General features: G+C 50.8%; 1 protein-coding gene and 1 pseudogene across 1 annotated transcript; both read right to left on the bottom strand.

The window, feature by feature from the left end:
* Positions 1-235: 235 nt before the first annotated feature.
* On the bottom strand, positions 236-15,993 carry DHDH (dihydrodiol dehydrogenase). The gene is made up of 7 exons (XM_002762334.7): positions 15,878-15,993; positions 15,359-15,470; positions 14,295-14,458; positions 10,963-11,215; positions 2,720-2,844; positions 691-841; positions 236-389 (listed from the first exon to the last, which is right to left on the bottom strand). Exons 1-7 carry the CDS (start codon positions 15,965-15,967, stop codon positions 280-282), a joined length of 1,005 nt encoding a protein of 334 aa, XP_002762380.1. The 5' UTR covers positions 15,968-15,993; the 3' UTR covers positions 236-279.
* On the bottom strand, positions 11,655-11,736 carry LOC118150397 (small nucleolar RNA U3; annotated as a pseudogene).
* Positions 15,994-20,522: the final 4,529 nt, after the last annotated feature.

Here is a 20,522-nt window from a genome sequence, read left to right as displayed (position 1 = left end):
TACAGGCATGTACCACCATGCCCAGCTAATATTGTATTTTTAGTAGAGACTGGATTTCTCCATGTTGGTCAGGCTGGTCTTAAACTCCTAACCTCAGGTGACCCGCCCGCCTCAGCCTCCGAACGTGCTGGGATTACAGGCGTGAGCCACCGCGCCCAGCCCTGCCCAAATTATTTTCTAGTCACCCTTTGATACTGAGTTCTCCAGCTTCTGCCAAACCACTATTACAAAGATCTAAGATCTCTACAGAAGCGACATCTTTATTTACTCGGGCATACATCAGCGCTTGTCTTGGGGGAAGGTGACTCCAATGGCCTTCCTCACCTCCTCAATGATGTCAGCCAGGAGCTCACTTTCCGCCAGGGGAATCATAGGACTTTCCTTCAGACCTGTGGGGAAAATGCAGTTAGGGACCCCTCCCACGCATGCATCCGAGACCCGAAAAACTACAATTCCCAGAATTGCATGTGGTTCAGGCAGACATGCTGCAGGGTTTCTTGGGATATGTAGTTCTTTTTTCTTAGAGACAGTCCTGCTTTGCCACCCAGGCTGGAGTGCAGCGGCACTGGTCTGGGCTCCTGCAACCTCTTGGGGTTGTAGTTCTAAACAGCAGGGTGACAGAGCAGGTGGGGAGGAGCCCAATGTCCCCCAGTAAGGCCTGGCACCCGCCCTGGTCCTCCGCATCCTTACCCTTGCGCAGGCACTCCCGGACGTGCTTGGCCTCATAACTCATGCCTGCCCCGTTGTCAAAATTGCAGTCCTTTGGGACTGGAGGCAGCGGGAATTCCTTATGCTCCCCCTTCACCACCAGCTTGGTTGGGCACCAGCAGGGGTCAAGGACCTGGAGGGAGAGAAGTGGCGCTGCTGCTGGGGCTGACCCCCAGAACATGCCAGGTGGTACCCAGGAGCCTCCCTCTTGAACCTGGTGGCTAAGGACTTGCCCCGTCCATCCCTGGGGAGCTTTGGACCCTCCCTCATTTCTGGTTGCTAGGGATTTGTTCCTTAGCAATGCTGCTGTCACACGAAAATCCTGTCTGCTTCCCCAGGAGCAAACCTCTCCCTAACCTTGGGAGGTTAGAGACAAGGTGTTGCTAAGGCCTAGAGAGGAGGGCTTATCTTCCTGTGTCTAGAAGAATCATGTTTTCTTCTTATTTCTTTTCTTTCTTTTTATTTTTTTTGGAGACAGAGTCTTGCTCTGTTGCCCCGCCCAGACTGGAGTGCAGTGGCGTGATCTCGGCTCACTGCAACCTCTTCCTCCTGGGTTCAAGTGATTTTCCTGCCTCAGCCTACCGAGTAGCTGGGATTACAGGTATGCACCACCATGCTCTAAATGCTAATTAAAAAAAAATTTTTTTTTTTTTTTTTGACATGGAGTTTTGCTCTTGTTACCCAGGCTGGAGTGCAATGGCGCGATCTCGGCTCACCACAACCTCCGCCTCCTGGGTTCGGGCAATTCTCCTGCCTCAGCCTACCGAGTAGCTGGGACTACAGGCGTGCACCACCATGCCCAGCTAATTTTTGTATTTTTAGTAGAGACGGGGTTTCACTTTGTTGACCAGGATGGTCTTGATCTCTTGACCTTGTGATCCACCTGCCTCGGCTTCCCAAAGTGCTGGGATTACAGGAGTGAGCCAACTAATTTTTAAATTTTTAGTAGAGACAGAGTTTCACCATGTTGGCCAGGCTGGTCTTGAATTCCTGAGCTCAAGTGATGTGCCCTCCTCGGCCTCCCAATCATGCTGGGATTACAGGCATGAGTCAGTGCCTGGCGATAGAATAGGGTTCTTTGGTAACAACAGGGCACCGGGAAGACCAGTTAAGCTGACCTTTGGTAACACCGAGATCCTCCCCCAGATGCACTTCCAGAGTTCGCAAGTGCCCACCAAGCATGGTTGATAATAACTGGCTTCTCAGGCCTGAAGATATATATTTGAGACAGGATCTCACTCTGCTACCCAGGCTAGAGGGCAGTGGCACAACCACAGCCCAACTGCAGCCTTGAACCCCAGGGCTCAAGTGATCCACCAGCTTCAGCCTCCCAAAGTGCTGGGATTACAGGTAGGACCACCGTGGCAGCCAGGCCCAAGGATATATGTGTGTATATATATATATATATATATATATATATATATGGAGAAAGAGAGAGATAGAGAGAGAGAGAGAGAGAGAGAGAGAGAGACAGTTTTGCTCTTGTCATTCAGGCTGGAGTGCAATGGCATAATCTCAGCTCACTGCAACCTCCACCTCCCAGGTTCAAGTGATTCTCCTACCTCGGCCTCCCAAGTAGCTGGGATTACAGACGCTTGCCACCACGCCCGGCTAATTTTTGTATTTTTAGTAGACATAGAGTTTCACCATGTTGGTCAGACTGGTGTGGAACTCCTGACCTCAGGTGATCCGCCCACCTCAGGGTCCCAAAGTGCTGGGATGACAGGCCTGACCTCAGGTGATCCACCTACCTCGGCGTCCCAAAGTGCTGGGATGACAGGCCTGAGCCACCGCCCAGCCAGGCCCAAGGATATCTGACAGACCAATAGGTTCATGCTAAGTAAGGAGAGCGTGGAGGCCCATACCCCGCCTCTCGGCTTGGTTAAAGAGATGAAATCCTTAGCAATGATGTGAAATTGGCTGCTCCTGCCTTCCTCAGCTCCAGGGACCATTTGTCCCCCTTCTATTTTAGGGGCCACAATCCCCAATACCTGGGCCCGCCGTGTCTCACCTGTGCCATGCCCTTGGTGCCACTCACGGAGGCCATGTTGGAGAGCTGGGCCGTGATGCTGCAGGTGAAGCTGCCATGGACCCCTCCTGGGTACTGTAGGAGCACAGTGACAGTGTCGTCCACACCTAGAGGGAAGTCCCGGTCAGGGCAGGCGTCTCTCGGGGCAGAGGCTCTGAGATTGCACAGGCCTCGAATCCTGCCTGTGGAACCTTGGGAGAGAGACTTCACTTTTTTTTTTTTTAAGATGGAGTTTCGCTCTTGTTGCCTAGGCTGGAGTGCAATGGCGAGATCTCAGCTCATCACAATCTCTGCTTCCCAAATTCACGTGATTCTACTGCCTCGGCCTCCTGAGAAGCTAGGACTACAGGCGTGCGCCACCATGCCCGGCCAGAGAGACTTCTTGCATGGCAATGCAAAAGAATGAAGTGCTACAGCGTGGATGAGTGTTGAGAACGCCATGCCAGGCTGGGCACCGTGGCTCATGTCAGTAATCCCAGCACTTTGGGAGGCCAAGGTGGGCGGATCATGAGATCAGACGTTCAGGACCAGCCTGGCCAATGTGGTGAAATCCCATCTCTAGTAAAAATACAAAAAAATTAGCTGGTCGTGGTGGTGCACGCCTGTAGTACCAGCTATTCAGGAGGCTGAGGCAGGAAAATCGTTTGAACCTGGGAGGTGGAGGTTGCAGTGAGCTGAGATCGTGCCACTGAACTCCAGCCTGGGTGACAGAGCAAGACTCTTGTCTCAAAAAAAAAAAAAAAATTAGCCAGGCATGGCAGCCACTACCTGCAATCCCAGCTACTCACGAGTCTGAGGCGTAAGAGTTGCTTGAACCCAGAGGCAGAGGTTGCAGTGAGCCAAGATCGAGATACTGCACTCCCGTCTGGGCGACAGGTCGGGACTGTGTCTTACAAAAAAAAAAAAAAAGAAAAGAAAAAGAAAATACTATAAGTGAAAGGAGCCAGAGCCAGGCCGGGCACAGTGGCTCCCACCTGTAAGCCCCACACTTTGGGAGGCCAAGGTGGGAGGATCTCTTGAGCCCAGGAGTTTGCTTTTGCTTTTTGTTGAGAAAGACTTTCGCTCTTGTTGCCCAGGCTGGAGTGCAATGGTGAGATCTTGGCTCACTGCAACCTCTGCCTCTGGGGTTCAAGTGATTTTCTCCTGCCTCAGTCTCCTGAGTAGCTGGGATTACTGTAAGGTCTCCATATGCAAGCCTGGAGCCTTAAAGTCTGAAGTCCTGCCTGCCCCAGCTGAGGTCTCCCACCCCCTGCCTGCCTTCGCCATTGTCCCTTATCCCCGGTGGAGCTTCCCTGGACAAGCCCTTCACCCAACGCTGCCATCTTAACTGTTCTTATAATTATGTAAATACCTCTCACCCAACCCTGCCATCTTCACTGTTCTTATGCTAATGTAGGCACAGTGGCTCACACCTGTAATCCTAGTACTTTGGGAGGCTGAGGTGGGTGGATCACCTGAGGTCAAGAGTTCAAGACCAGCCTGGCCATCCTGGTGAAACCCCATCTGTATAAATTAAAAAAAAAAAAAAAGGTCACGCACGGTGGCTCAAGCCTGTAATCCCAGCACTTTGGGAGGCCGAGGCAGGTGGATCATGAGGTCAAGAGATCGAGACCATCCTGGTCAACATGGTGAAACCCCGTCTCTACAAAAAATACAAAAAATTAGCTGGGCATGGTGGCACATGCCTGTAATCCCAGCTACTCGGGAGGGTGAGGCAGGAGAATTGCCCGAACCCAGGAGGGGAAGGTTGCGGTGAGCCAAGATCGCGCCATTGCACTCCAGCCTGGGTAACGAGTGAAACTCCGACTCAAAAAAAAAAAAAAAAAGAAGATAATGTAAATGTCTCACCCAACCCTACCATCTTAACTGTTCGTTTGATAATGTAAGTACCTCTCCCCCAACCCTGCCATTGTAACTGAACTTGTGGTCACCTATACTCCTTGCCCCTACCCGTCACCACTGTAACTGATCTTACGCTGCAACACCCCACCCCGCAAAAAACTACCCAAACCTATAAAACCAACTCCTATCCCATTGCCCTTTGCTAATGCCCTTTTTGGCCTTAGCCCACCTGCACCCAGGTGAATAAACAGCCCCGTTGCTCACACAAAGCCCGTCTGGAAGGTCTCTTTATTCAAAGTGCACGTTTTTCAATAATTACAAGCACGCGCCACCATGCCTGGTTTAGTTTGCATTTTTAGTTGAGACGGGGTTTCTCCATGTGGAAAACTCCTGACCTCAGGTGGTCCGCCGCCTTGGCATCCCAAAGGACTGGGATTGCAGGCGTGAGCCACACTCGCCCAGCTAAGCCCTGGAGTTTGAGGCTGCAGTGAGCCGAGATGATACCAGTGCACTCCAGCCTGGGTGACCGAGGGAAAAAAAAGGTCATACATGATTCCATTTCTGTGAAATGTCCAAAACTGGCAAATCCATACATAAGTCTTTTTTTTTTTCCAGAAAAAAAGATTAGTGGTTGTTTAGGAATGGGCTGGGGGAGGAGAGAATTGGGGAGTTACAGCTAAAGGTGTACAATTTTTTCATCTTCTGAAATACCTCTACCTGCCTTTAGTGGGTTTTCTTTTTTGAGTAATAAAAATGTTCTAAAATTCAGGCTGGGCTCAGTGGCTCACACCTGTAATCTCAGCACTTTGAGAGGCCGAGGCAGACAGATTCTCCTAGGTCAGGAGTTCGAGACCAGCCTGGCCAACATGCTGAAACCCCGTCTCGATAAAAAATACCAAAATTAACCAGGCACGGTGGCATATGCCGGTAGTCCTACCTATGTGGTAGGCTGAGGCAGGTGAATCGCTTGAACCCAGGAGGCAGAGGTTGCAGTGAGCCGAGATCACACCACTACACTCCTGCCTGGGCAACAGAGCAAGACTCTGCCTCAAAAAAATAAGAATAAAAATGTTTTTAAATTGAATCTAAAAAAATCAGTTGAAAATTGTGGGCCGGGCTTGGTAGCTCACGCCTGTAATCCTAGCACTTTGGGAGGCTAAGGTGGGTGGATCACCTGAGGTCAGGAGTTCAAGACCAGCCTGGCCATCATGGTGAAACCCCATCTTAAATGTTTTATAGAAAAAAAAAAAAAAAAAGAGGCCGGGCGCGGTGGCTCACGCCTATAATCCCAGCACTTTGGGAGGCCGAGGCAGGTGGATCACAAGGTCAAGAGATTGAGACCATCCTGGTCAACAAGGTGAAACCCCATCTCTACTAAAAATACAAAAATAGCTGGGCACGGTGGTGTGTGCCTGTAGTCCCAGCTACTCGGGAGGCTGAGGCAGGAGAAGTGCTTGAACCCAGAAGGCGGAGGTTTCGGTGAGCCGAGATCGTGCCATTGCACTCCAGTCTGGGTAACAACAGCGAAACTCCATCTCAAAAAAAAAAAAAAAAAGAAAGAAAGAAAGAAAAGAAAACTGTGACTGTGGTGCATCACCACAATCCCCAATACACGAAGAGCCACTGCATTAACTATAAACTTGTGTGTGTGTGTGGTGTGTCTCACTGTGCTGCCCCGGCTGGTCCCGTGCTCCTGGGCTGAAGTGGTCTTCCCGTGCTGGCCTCCCAAAGCACTGAGATTACAGGTGTGGTGAGCACCACACTGTGCTGGGGACTTCATCTTTCTGATTCAGATTTTCTTCCACTGTACAAAACCTGTTTTGTAGGTTTGTGCAAATAGGTTCTCTCATCACTAAAAAGGGGTTCATGAGAGACTGCACCCCACAGTATTGTTACAAGTGTTAGGGTAAATGATACAAAATGCATAAAGAACCTAAGAGACTATTTATTTTTATTATTTTATTTTTATTTTTTTTTTGAGATGGAGTCTCTCTTTCTCTTCAACCTCCATCTCCTGGGTTTAAGTGATTCTCCTGCCTCAGCCTCCTGAGTAGCTGGGATTACAGCCTGGCAATCTTTATTTTTATTTTTTTGAGACAGAGTCTGGCTCTGTCACCCAGGCTGGAGCGCGGTGGCACGATCTCAGCTCACTGCAACCTCTGCCTCCCGGGTTCAAGCTATTTTCCTCCCTCAGCCTCCTGAGTAGCTGGGACTAAAGGTGCCCACCACCATGCCCAGCTAATTCTTGTATTTTTTTTTTTTTTGAGATGGAGTTTCGCTTTTGTTACCCAGACTGGAGTGCAATGGCACGCTCTCAGCTCTCAGCAACAGCTGATCTCAGCTCTGCCTTCTGGGTTCAAGCAATTCTCCTGCCTCAGCCTCCCGAGTAGCTGGGACTACAGGCGTGCACCACCATGCCCAGCTAAGTTTGTATTTTTAGTAGAGACAGGGTTTCACCTTGTTGACCAGGATGGTCTCCATCTCTTGACCTCGTGATCCACCCACCTCGGCCTCCCAAAGTGCTGGGATTACAGGCGTGAACCAACGTGCCTTGCCTTAATTCTTGTATTTTTAGTAGAGACAGGGTTTTGCCCAGGCTGCTCTCAAACTCCTGGCCTCATGTAATCTGTCCACCTCTGCCTCCCAGAGTGCTGGGATTATAGGCGAGCCACCACGCACGCCCAGCTCCCAAAATTAGCCCTTGATAAATAGAATCTGTTGTTTCAACTACTACTTAGCATGGAAATCATCCAGATATTCCACTGAGTTTTCTTTCTTTCTTTTTTTTTTTTTTTGGAGATGGAGTCTCCCTCTGTCACCCAGGTTGGAGTGCAGTGGCACGATCTTGGCTCACTGCAACCTCTGCCTCCAGGGTTCAAGCAATTCCCTGCCTCAACCTCCCTAGTAGTTGAGATTATAGGTACCCACCACCACACCTGGCTAACTTTTGTCTTTTTAATAGAGACAGCGTTTCACCATATTGGCCAGGCTGGTCGCAAACTCCTGACCTTGTGATCCGCCTGCCTCGGCCTCCCAAAGTGCTGGGATTACAGGCGTGAGCCACCGCTCCCAGCCTCCACCGAGTTTTCCAAAGTGCTTCCTTCAAGCTCTTGTTTTGTTCTGGCTTTTCACTGTTTTCTGTGGTATTATTTGAAAGATGCCAAGATGATTCCTTCTCCGAGTGCCCATTTTTCCCTTTTAAATGCAGTCTTGGCTGGGCACAGACTCACACCTATAATCTCAGCACTTTGGAAGGTGGAAGCAGGAGGATTGCTCGAGTCCAGGAGTTGAAGACCAGCTGGGCAACACAGCAAGACCCCATCTCTATAAAAAATCAAAAAATTTAGTCAGGTGTGGTGGCTTGTGCCTGTGGTCCTAGCTACTCAGGAGGCTGAGATGGAGGATCCCTGGACCCTGGGAGGTCAAGGCTGTAGTAAGCAGTGACTGTCCCACTGCACTCAGCCCGTGCGATAGAGTGAGACCGTGTCTCAAAAAAAAAAAAAAAGAAAAGGCTGGATGCTATGGTTCATGCCTGTAATCCTAGCACTTTGGGAGGGCAAAGTGTATGCATGCTTGAGCTCAGGAGGTTGAGACCAGCCTGGGCAACATGGGGAAACCCCATCTCTACCAAAAAAACACAAACATAGCCAGGCGTAGTGGCTGCATCTGTATGCCCAGCTACCTGGGGGCTTACGCAGGCGAATCACTTGAATTTAGGAAGTTGATGCTGCAGTGTGCCACGATCGCACCACTGCATTCTACCCTGTGTGGAAAAGTGAGACACTATTAAAAAAAAAAAAACAGGTTGGGCGCGGTGGCTCACGCCTGTAATCCCAGCACTTTGGAAGGCCGAGGCGGGTGGATCACAAGGTTAAGAGATCGAGACCATCTTGGCCAACATGGTGAAACCCCGTCTTTACCAAAAATACAAAAATTAGCTGGGCGTGGTGGTGCATGCCTGTAATTCCAGCTACTGGGGAGGCTGAGGCAGGAGAATCGCTTGGACCAGGGAGTCAGAGGTTGTAGTAAGCTGAGATCGCACCACTACACTCCAGCCTGGCCACAGAGCAAGACTCCATCTCAAAAGAAAAAAAAAGTACAGTCTATTTGCCCATCTCTGAAAACTGAGCTGGCCACATAACTTGCTTGGAAAATGGGCCAACAGCAAATATGGTATATTTAGTGCTTGCACATCAGAAATTCTGACACCATGGTATGAATTGTATCTAGTCAGCTGGAGAGGCCAGGTGGAGGAGAACCGAGGCTTCCCAGACAGCAGCCTACCACCTGCAAGACATAAATGAAGCTGTACCAGATGGTCCAGTCACAGCTGAACCACCAAGAACCATCAAGCTGAGCCCAGCCAATGCACAGAATCACAAGCTAATGCTATTTGAAGTCACTAAGTTGTTGGATTTCTTTTTTTTTGAGACAGTGTCTGGCTTTCTTGCCCAGGCTGGAGTACAGTGGCACCAACTCAGTTCACTACCACCTCTGCCTCCCAGGCTCAACTGATCCTCCTCCCTCACCCTCCAGAGCAGGTGGACTACAGGTGCACGCCACCACGCCCAGCTAATTTTTTTTGCACTCTTAGTAGAGACAGGGTTTTACCATGTTGCCGAGATTAGTCTTGATCTCTTGGCCTCAAGTGATCCACCCACCTCAGCCTCCTGAAGTGCTGGGATTACAGGCGTGAGCCACCGTGTCCAGCCTGAAGTCACTAAATTTGGGGTGGCTTTTTTTGTTTCTGCAGCTGAGGACAACTTTAATAAAGTATGGACTGGCTTTTACTTCTTGGGTTAAAGGTCAAAGAGGAAGGGCAGCACACCTGGCTGGCTCATGTACTGCTGGACACTTTCCAGCTGAGGGGAAGCCAAGGCGAGGGCCTCTTCCGCAAAGTGGGGTAGCTTTATTTTTATTTATTTTTTTGAGAGGGAATCTCACTCTGTCACCCAGGCTAGAGTACAGTGGCACCATCTTGGCTCACACCAACTTCTGCCTCCTGGGTTCATGCAATTAATTCTCCTGCCTCAGCCTCTCGAGTAGCTGGGATTACAGGCGCCTGCTGCGATGCCTAGCTAATTTTTGTATTTTTAGTAGAGACAGGGTTTCATCATGTTGGCCAGGCTGGTCTACAACTCCTGACCTCAGGGGATCCACCCACCTTGGCCTCCCAAAGTGCTGGGATTACAGGCATGAGCCACTGTGCCCAACCAAGTGGGGTAGTTTTTTTTTTCTTTTCTTTTTATATATATATATATTTTTTATACAGATGGGGTTTCACCATGTTGTTCAGGCTGGTCTTGAACTCCCAACTTCAGGTGATCCACCCACCTTGGCCTCCAAATTGCTTGGATTACAGGTATGAGCCAACATGCCTGGCCCCAAGTGTACCCCACTTTCATGCGGCAAAGGATCACTGAGACAACTTCAAAAAAATCATAGTTTTGTATTTATTAACTGCCATTTGTCTCAGCAGTTACTTCATTAACTCCCATGACAGCCCTATTAGTGACACTTTACCAGCAAAGTAATTAAGATTAAGAGATGTTGACCAGGCGCGGTGGCTCACACCTGTATTTCCAGCACTTTGGGAAGCCGAGGTGGGCAGATCATGAGGTCAAGAGATCGAGACCATCCTGGCCAACAAGGTGAAACCCCGTCTCTACTAAAAATACAAAAAAAAATAACTGGGCATGGTGGCGCGTGCCTGTAGTCCCAGCTACTCTGGAGGCTGAGGCAGGAGAATTGCTTGAACCCAGGAGGCGGAGGGTGCAGTGAGCTGAGGTCACGCCACTGCACTCCAGCCTGGCGCCTGGTGACAGAGTGAGACTCTGTCTCGAAAAAAAAAAAAAGAGATGTTAAGTCGCTGGCTAAGATCACACGGCAAAGTCCCAGGATAGTGCCCGCCTGCACTCCTTTTTTTTTTTTTTTTTGAAACAGAGTCTCGATCTGTCACCCAGGCTGGAGTGCAGTGGTGTGATCTCAGCTCACTGCAACCTCTGCCTCCCAGGTTCAAGCAATTTTCGTGCCTCAGCCTCCCAGGTAGCTAGGATTACAGGCCCCTGACACCAAGCCTGGGTAATTTTTGTATTTTTAGTAGAGATGGGGTCTCACTGGGTTGGCCGGGTTGGTCTTGAACTCCTGACCTCAAGTGGTCTGGCTGCCTTGGCCTCCCAAAGTGCTAGGATTACAGGTGTGAGCCACCGCACCCGACCCACCTGCACTCATGCCTCTGATCCTCTCTGGCTTCATGAAGCGTTGTTCCTCCAGGTGTCTGATCTAATTCTCATTGGCCTGGAGCCTTGTCCCCAGCTCAGTGCTCCCAGAGAGAGAGAGAGAATCATTCCCATCCCCATGAAATATTCCAGGATAGATGGTACCTGTTTCATGATGCCTTCCCATGGCCGAAATCTTCTCTGGCTTCTGCCCTCCGAAGACCATAGAGATGAACTGGATGCAGTAGATGCCGATGTCCAGTAGGCCCCCCCCAGCCTGGGCCCAGTCTAGAGCCCGGGGCAGATAGGTGAGGTCCTTCCCAAATTCTGCCCGTGCCACCCGGAGGTCTCCTAGAGTTCCCTGGGCCAGAACAGACCTCAGAGCCTCGTAGGCAGGAAAGAAGCGGGTCCAGATGGCCTGCAGACCACAAGGAAAGGCCTTAACCACCCAGTTCTAATCCCTTCTGGGGTCCCCATCATGGGTGGATACCCACTGCAACGCAGTCTCCAAACACAGCCCATCCGTCCCCAAGTTGTATCCCTCTTGCTCCTGACTCTCTTGACTTTTGTTCTTTTTCCTTTTTTTTTTTTCAAAGACGGGAGTTTCACTCTTGTTGTCCAGGCTGGAGTACAGTGGTGCGATCTCGGCTCACCGCAACCTCCACCTCCCGGATTCAAGCGATTCTCCTGCCTTGGCCTCCCGAGTAGCTGGGACTACAGATGCCCGCCATCACACCCGGGTTATTTTGTATTTTCAGTAGAGACGGGGTTTCTCCATGTTGGTCAGGCTGGTCTCAAACTCCCTAACTCAGGTGATCCGCCCACCTCGGCTGGGATTACTTTTTTTTTGACAAACCTCCTAGAATCTTGGTGCTCTACACATTCAGAGAAACTTCTCTAGTAACAAACTGTAGAAATGATCCCTGAAAGTATAGTCTTACTTTTTTTTTTTTTTTAAATAGAGATAGGGTCTCACTATTTTGCCCAGGCTGCCCTCGAACTCCTGGGCTCAAGCAGTCCTCCCACCTCAGCCTGGAATCTCCCAGACTGCTGAGATTCCAGGCACGAGCCAACACGCCCGACTGACTTGTTCTTTCTCATCTGGACCATGGCCCGTCTCCCTACGTGATGGGCTGAATTGTGTCTGTCTCCCTCCCGCTTCTGCCCCCTCAACCACAATTCATGTGTCCCCTAGTACCTCTGAAAGTGACTGCTGTGACCATAGGGTTTTTTGAGAGATAATTATGTTCAAATGAAGTCTGGGTGGGCCCTTATCCAGTATGACTGGCGTCCTCACAAGAAGAGATTAGATACTGACACAGAGCACGCAGGCCAGGGGGGTTGAGAGTGACGTGTGCATTTCCTAGTAAAACTCCTTAAAGGCATACAGACGAGGAAGGTAGAAACAAAACTCTGTCCATAGTCGACATGATCTATGTAGAAAATTCAAAACAACGCAATTTAAAAATTCCTGGAACTGGGGCCAGTGCCTCACACCTGTAATCCCAGCACTTTGGGAAGCCAGATGGGCAGATCACCTGATGTCAGGAGTTCGAAACCAGCCTGGACAACATGGCAAAACCTTGTCTCTACTAAAAATACAAAACTTAGGTAAACATGGTGGCGGGCACCTGTAATCCCAGCTACTCAGGAGGATGAGGCAGGAGAATCCCTTGAAGCTGGGCAGCGGAGGTTGCAGTGAGCTGAGATCGCGCCACTGAACTCCAGCCTGGTGACAGAGTGAGACTCTGTCTCAAAACCAACAACAACAAAAACCAAAAGACTTCTGCCTCTTGGAGCAGCCAGTCTAGAGAGACAGAGAACAGGCGGCCAAGGGGACCAAAGGAATACCAAGGACACAAATAAACGGAGGCTCCCGGACTCAGCACGGGGTGGGAGAGGGGGGTGTGGGGAGGAGGGGAGGGGCCTCCCTGAGGAGGTGACACTCCAGCGGAGACAGAAGCTTAGAAGCTCCATGGACCAGGCAAAGAGCCCAGAGAAACAATGTCATGGGTTGGGGGGGGGGCGGGTAGAGCAAACAAAAGAGCAAAGGTCCTGAGGCTGCACTCTAGCAATTCATTTCCTTCCTTCCTGCCTTCCTTCCTTCCTTGCCTTTCCTTCATTTCTTTCTCTCTCTCTCTCTCTCTCTCTTTCTCTCCCCCCCCTTCCTCCCTCCCTCCCTTCCTCTCTTTCTTTCCACGGAGTTTCACCAGGCTGGAATACAACGGCACAATCTCAGCTCATGGGAACCTCCACCTCCCGGGTTCAAGCGATTCTCCTGCCTCACCATTCCCAGTAGCTGGGATTACAGGCATGCGCCACCATGCCCAGCTAATTTTTGTATTTTTAGTAGAGACGAGGTTTCTCCATGTTGGCCAGGCTAGTCTTGAGCTCTCGACCTCAGGTGGTCCACCTGCCTCAGCCTCCCAAAGGGCTGGGATTACAGGCATGAGCCACTGCGCCCAGCCGCACTCCAGCAATTTGCAAAAATGCTGACACAAGAGGGTCAGGGTGCACAGGAGAAGGGCGGGGCCGGCAGATGTGGCCGAGGTCAACCCAGGCTCCAAGCAGGCTCCGAGTAGCCAAGAGGAGCGTGAACGGGGCCTGAGGGCACCAGGGAGCCGGAGGCTGGCTCTGGGCAGAGGAGGGACAGGACAGTCTGGGTGTTGTGGCAGCAGGATCCTGGTGTCCCAAAAGATATCCATGTCCTGATCCCTGGAATCTGTGAATGCGTGACCTCACAGGGCTGATGGGATTACATTAAAGACCTTGCGATAGCGGCAGCCGGTGGCTCACGCCTGTAATCCCAGCACTTTGGGAGGCCGAGGCAGGAGCATCACTTGAGGCCAGGAGTTCGAGACCAGCCTGGTCAACATGGTGAGACCCTGTCTCTACTAAAAATACAAAAAATTAGCTGGGCATGGTGGTGCGTGCCTGTAATCCCAGCTACTCAGGAGGCGAATTGCCTGATCCCAGCAGGCGGAGGTTGCGGTGAGCCGAGATTGCACCATTGCACTCCAGCCTGGGTAACAAGAGCGAAAATCCGTCTCAAAAAAAAAAAATTAGCCAGGTGTGGTGGCAACCGCCTGTAACCCCACCTACGTGGTAGGCTGAAGCAGGAGAATCGCTTGAACCGGGGAGGCGGACGTTGCAGTGAGCAGAGATCACCCACTGCACTTCACTGCGGGTTTGTAGGAGGTTCCTCGTTCCTTCCAATCTCTATCCCTGGAAACACACCCAAACTAAGCCCATTGCCATTCTACGCCACTTCCACTCTTGGCATCCTTTTCTTAAAGGCTGACAAGATTCAAGCAATGTAAGTAAGCATTGCGGTGTTTGCGGAGGGCCAAAAGCAATCGCTCTCACGGTAACAGGCGCTGCCAGGAGATTCAGATACATCCTGGCAAATGCACTGACCCTGCCCACCCACTGGCAACCGTAGTTAGTAACGGCAAGCCCTGCTATGCTGGATGTGGGAAGGTCGCCTCTGCCCTCACCTCCATAAGAAAGAGGCCTCGGGATCGGGCCTCCGCGACCATCTCGCGAACTTCCGCCGCGTTCACGCCCATAGGCTTCTCGCACAGAACTGCCTTGCCAGCCGCCAGGCACAGCATCACTACCGCCTTGTGTTGGGGGTGCTGGGTGCCAATGTAGGCCACCTCTAGTGTGGGAGCAGGTCAAGAGGTTAGTAGCCCCACCCACCCAGACCGCCGAGCTCCGCCCACAGCTTCGAGGCCCTGCCCCAGCACCCAGGGCCCGGGTCCCGGTTTCTCTTAGGGAGCTGTCCTTAGGAAGGAGCTGTCATCTGTAGCTATTCTGTCTCTCTCTATATTTATTTTTATTTTTTAGAGACAGGGTTTCACCATATTGGTCAGGCTGGTCTCAAACTCCCAAACTTAGGTGATCCGACCGCCTCGGCATCCCATAGTGCTGGGATTACAGGCATGAGCCACCGCGCCTGGCCCTCTCTTTTTATTTTTATTTTAGTTTATTTATTTTTTTAAGACCGAGTTTCACTCTCTAACCAGACTGGAGTGCAGTGGCTCAATCTTGGCTCACTGCAACCTCTGCCTCCTGGGTTCAAGTGATTCTCCTGCTTCAGCCTCCTGAGTAGCTGGGATTACAGGCGCGCGCCACTATGCCTGGATAATTTATTTTTATTTTTTGTAGAGATAAGAGTCTCGCTGTTTTACCGAGGCTGGTCTCAAACCCTAAGTGCAGTTTAACACCTACTAGACAGCCAATCTCCCAGACCAAGTCTGAGCTCACTGCAACCTCCGCCTCCCAAGTTTAAGCCAGGTTAATTTCTGTATTTTTCGTGGAGACGGGGTTTCACCATATTGGCCAGGAATGGTCTCGATCACCTAAGGTGATCCGCCTGCCTCGGCCTCGCAAAGTGCTAGGCGAAGCCCGTTTTATAGTTCTGCCTTCCAGCCAAAAAGGTCTTTATAGAACCCAAAGGGATTGGCCCATCCTGAGAAGCCTTGCATCTCCCACGGGGCCGCCAGAGGGCAGCGCTCTAGGGGCGGCAGCCAGCACCGCGATTGCCCTCGCCACTCACCCACGTTCGGGTCCTTGGCCAGCTCCTCATAGGAGCCGTAGGCCTTGGGGATGTTGTGTTTCTTCGCAAACTCCTTCGCACGGCTCAAGTCGCGGGCCGCTACCGCCACCACCTGGAGGGGCGCAAGAGTAATATTGGAGGGGCTGCGGCAGGTGTGGAAACTGGATGGAAGGGAGGCGAAAGAGGAGGCTCAGGCCAGGGGAAGGGGAGACGTGGTCCTGGGGGCAGAGACGACGGGGGATGGATATTTGGACCCTGGGAAAGAGAGATCTGCGGGAAAGCCGTTATGAAATCCCCCAATATTTAAATTCTCTTCACAGTACCTCACATCAAGACCTTTCCAAACCTCACGACTCTCAGATTTGCAAAACAGAGGTGGAGAAGGAGGTAGCAAGGAAACAAACGTTTCATGCCATGACAACCCATTCACGAGTCCTGAACCCTAAAATCCCTTCTCCGTTAGACCCTAGAGTCCTGCTCCCCGCCTCCTCTTCCCCAGAATCCGGAGGGCAGTCGGACCTGGTGCTCGGAGCGAGGCAGCGTCTGCAGCACGGCCGTGAAGTCGCTGGAGATGAGACCAACAGACACGATGCCCCAGCATACAGCCATCGTCGCGATGCGGAGACCCCGAAACCTTCGAGCGCTCCAGCGCGCGAACTAAACATTTAAAGCCCCGCCCACCAGGGGGGCGGGTCCCCAAGTCTCCGCCCCCATTACGCCTACGCCACTTCTCGTTGGCTCCAGTCAACAGTGAGGTTATTTAGTTCTAGCTTCCCCATTGGGCGAATGCACCGTTTAGCTCCGCCTTACAGAGGGAACGGCACTTGGACGTCGCTTCTGCGAGTCTCCAACCTCTGACTTTAAGCTTGCAGGACCCGCGGGGGGAAGGGCAGCGGGGGAGGGGAGGCTTGCTTTCTGGCCAACACCAGTCCCTGAGGAGTTAGATTTAATGTCTTGTCCTCTGGACTTTGTGGCACAGCTTTATCTTTTTTGCTTTCAAAGCCACCCATCCTTAGGAGTTGTTCAGAGGGAGAGAGAGGATTGTAACAGCAAAGTTAATCATTATGACTAATATTCACAGAGCACCTGTCGGCCAGGTCCTCAGCTCCGCGCTTGACCTTCCTCATTCCTGATTTCTTCCCGCAGACCTGGGAAGTAAGTTCTTTTGTCCCCAGTTCACAAAGGGGAAAACAGACTTCAAGATATCTGGTCATTTTTTGGAGGCCTCACAGCCAGGAGGTGAAGACCTCTAAATTGGCTGGCTCCAGAAGCTATAATTTTAAAAACCAGGCTGTCTTGCTTGTTAAGAGCCCTGAGGTCAGGCGCAGTGTCTCACACCTGTAATCCCAGCACTTTGGGAGGCCAAGGTGGGCGGATGACAAGGTCAGGAGTTCGAGACTAGCCTGGACAAGTAGTGAAACCACGTCTCTACTAAAAATACAAAAATTAGCTGGGAATAGTGGCGGGCACCTGTAGTGCCAGCTACTCTGGAGGCTGAGGCAGGAGAATCACTTGAACCCGGGAGGCGGAGGTTGCAGTGAGTCGAGATCAGGACACTGCACTCCAGCCTGGTGACAGAGTGAGACTATGTATCCAAAAAAAAAAAAAAAGGCAGCCGGGCGTGGTGGCTCATGCTTGTAATCCCAGCACTTTGGGAGGCTGAGGCGGGTGGATCACGAGGTCAAGAGATCAAGACCATCCTGGTCAACATGGTGAAACCCCGTCTCTACTGAAAATACAAAAAATTAGCTGGGCACGGTGGCGTGTGCCTGTAATCCCAGCTACTCAGGAGGCTGAGGCAGGAGAATTGCCTGAACCCAAGAGGCGGAGGTTGTGGTGAGCCGAGATCGCACCATTGCACTCCAGCTTGGGTAACAAGAGCGAAACTCCGCCTCAAAAAAAAAAAAAAAAAAAAAAAAGGCACGGTGGCTCACGCCTGTAATCACAGCACTTTGGGAGGCCGAGGTCAAGAGATCGAGACCATCCTGGCCAACAGGGTGAAACCGCCTCTACTAAATACAAAAAATTAGTCGGCCATGGTGGCACACGCCTGTAATCCCAGCTACTTGGGAGGCTGAGACAGGAGAATCGTTTTGAACCCAGGAGGCGGAGGTTGCAGTGAGCCAAGAATGCGCCATTGCACTCCAGCCTGGGCAACAAGAGCGAAAGTCCATCTCAAAAAAACAAGAAAAAAATTTTAGCCGGACATGGTGGCGCATGCCTGTAATCCCAGCCATTTGGAAGGCTGAGGCAGGAGAATCACTTGAACCTGGGAGGTGGAGGTTGCGGTGAGCCAAGATCGTGCCACTGCACTCCAACCTGGGCAACAAGAGCAAAACTCCCATCTTAAAAAAAAAATGATGTTCCTCGGTATTTGTCCTAGAGAGACAAAATAACATGTTTGCACACAAACCAATACACAATTAATCATTGCAGCTCTACTTGTAAAAGCTCAAGGTCAAATTTCCTTTAAGCTGCCAGTGGATTCAACAAAACAAAATACTACTCAGCAATAGAAAGAAATGACCTTTCTTTTTTTTTTTTTTGAGATGGAATCTTGCTCTATATCCCAGGCTGGAATGCAGTGGTGCAATCTTGGCTCACTGCAACCTCTACCTCCCAGGTCCCGGTTCAAGCAATTCTCCTACCTCAGCCTCCCAAGTAGCTGGGATTACAGGCACCAGCCACCATGCCCAGCTAATTTTTGTGTTTTTTAGTAGAGACGGGGTTTCACTATTTTGGCCAGTCTGGTCTTGAACTCCTGATCTCATGATCCACCCGCCTCAGCCTCCCAAGGGATTACATGTGTGACCCACCTCGCCAGGCAAGAAATGAACTATTGATACCAATAACAACTTGGGTGGTTCTATCCAGAGCATTGGGCTGAGTGGAAAAAAAAATATTAGCCAGGTGTTGTGGTGCGTATCTGTGGGCTCAGCTGCTTGGGAGGCTGAGATGGGAGGACTGCTTGAACCGAGGTGGTGGAGGCTACAGTGATCAGTGACAGAACAGGACTCGGTCTCCAAAAAAAAAAAAGGGGGGTGGGTTTACATACATTTATGTAACATTCTCAAAGTAACAAAATTTTATATAGTGATAGAAAACAGACCAGCTATGAGCAGTGGTGATTAGAATTTAAGGGAGAATTTTATTATTATTATTATTATTTTGATATGGAATCTTACTCTGTAACCCCACCTGGAGTGCAGTGGTGCAATCTTGGCTAACTGCAACCTCTGCCCCCCAGGTTCAAGCAGTTCTGCCTCAGCCTCCCAAGTAGCTGGGATTACAGGCACCCACCACCACGCCCAGCTAAATTATATATTTTAGTAGAGACAAGGATTCATCATGCTGCCCAGGCTGGTCTTGAACTCCTGACTTCTGGTGATCTGCCTGCCTCGGCCTTCCAAAGTGCTGGGATTACAGGCATGAGCCACCACACCTGGCCTGGAGGATTTAATCAGTAAGGGGTACCCCCAAGGGAGTTTCTTTGTGGCGATGGGATAGCTCTGTTTTCTGATGGTGGTGATAAATACTCGAATCTTCACATTTGATAAAATTCATACAAATAGACACCCATGGCCGAGCGCGGCAGCTCACACCTGTAATCACAGCAATTTGGGAGGCCGAGGTGGGCGGATCACAAGGTCAAGACATCGAGATTATCCTGGCCAACATGGTGAAACCTTGTCTCTACTAAAAGTACAAAAATTAGCTGGGCATGGTGGCGGGCACCTATAGTCCCAACTACTCGGGAGGCTGAGGCAGGAGAATTGCTTGAACCCAGGAGGTGGAGGTTTCGGTGAGCTGAGAATGCACCACTGTACTCCAGCCTGGTGACAGTGTGAGACTGAACAAAGCTGGAGGCATCACAGACCAGGCGTGGTTGCTTATATCTGTAAATCCCAGCAGTTTGGGAGGCTGAGGCAGGAGGATCATTTGAGGTCAGGAGTTCACGATCAGCCTGGGCAATATAGTGAGACCTTGTCTCTATTTAAAGAAAAAAGAAACCTGAAGGCATCACACTACCTGACTTTAAAATTCACTATAAAATTATAGTAACCGGCTGGGCGCGGTGGCTCAGGCCTATAATCCTAGCAGTTTTCTTTCATTTTCTTCTTCTTCTTTTTTTCTTTTGGTGAGATGGATTCTCACTCTGTAGCCCAGGCTGGAGTGTAGTGGCACAATCTTGGCTCAAAGCAACCCCCGCCTCCCGGGTTCAAGCGATTCTCCTGCCTCAGCCTCCCGAGTAGCTGGGATTACAGGCATCATGCGCCACCATGCCCAGCTAATTTTTGTATTTTTAGTAGAGACGGGGTTTCATCGTGTTGATCAGGCTGATCTCAAGCTCCTGACCTTGTGACTGCCTGCCTCAGCCTCCCAAAACGCTAGAATTACAGGCGTAAGTCACCTCGCCCGGCCAGCAGAAGCGTTTTCTGGGCTGCAGTGAGCCATGATCATGCCACTGCACTCCAGCCTGGCTGATAGAGGAAGACCCTGTGTCTAAGAGAGAGAGAGAGAAAAGGAGAGTCCTTATGAGGAGACAAGAGGGTCAGAACCAGACAAGGAGGTGTGATGCTGGATGAGAGCAAGACTACATCTTGAAAGTTTTTTTTTTCTGAGACAGGGTCCACTCTGTCACCCAGGCTAGAGTGCAGTGGCTTCATCACAGCTCACTGCAGCCTCAACTTCCTGGGCTCAGGTGATCCTCCCACCTCAGCCTTCTGAGTAGCTTGGACCACAGGTGTGCACCTCCACGCCTGGCTAATTGTTTGATTTTTTATAGAGATGTGCGGTCTCACCTTGTTGCCCAGGCTGGTCTTGAACTCCTGGGCTTAAGTGATCCACCTGCCTTGGGCTCCCAAAGTGCTGGGATTACAGGCATGAGCCACCACGCCTGGTCTGCATCTTGAAAGATTTTGATGCATCTGGGCACAGTGGCTCAGGCCTGTAATCTCAGCACTTTGGGAAGCCAAGATGGATGGATCACTTTAGGTCAGGAGATCAAAAATAGCCTGGTCAATGTGGCGAAACCCTGTCTCTACTAAAAATTAGCTGGGTATGGGGTGGCAGGGCCTGTAATCCCAGCTATTTGGGAGGCTGAGTCAGGAGAATCGCTTGAGCTGGAAAGGTGGAGGGTGCAGTGAGCCAATATCGCACCATT

The sequence above is a fragment of the Callithrix jacchus genome, chromosome 22, assembly GCF_049354715.1.
Source record: "Callithrix jacchus isolate 240 chromosome 22, calJac240_pri, whole genome shotgun sequence".
Taxonomy (NCBI): domain Eukaryota; kingdom Metazoa; phylum Chordata; class Mammalia; order Primates; family Cebidae; genus Callithrix; species Callithrix jacchus.
Note: the sequence above shows the minus strand (reverse complement) of the source record. Positions and strands in the feature narration are given on the sequence as shown.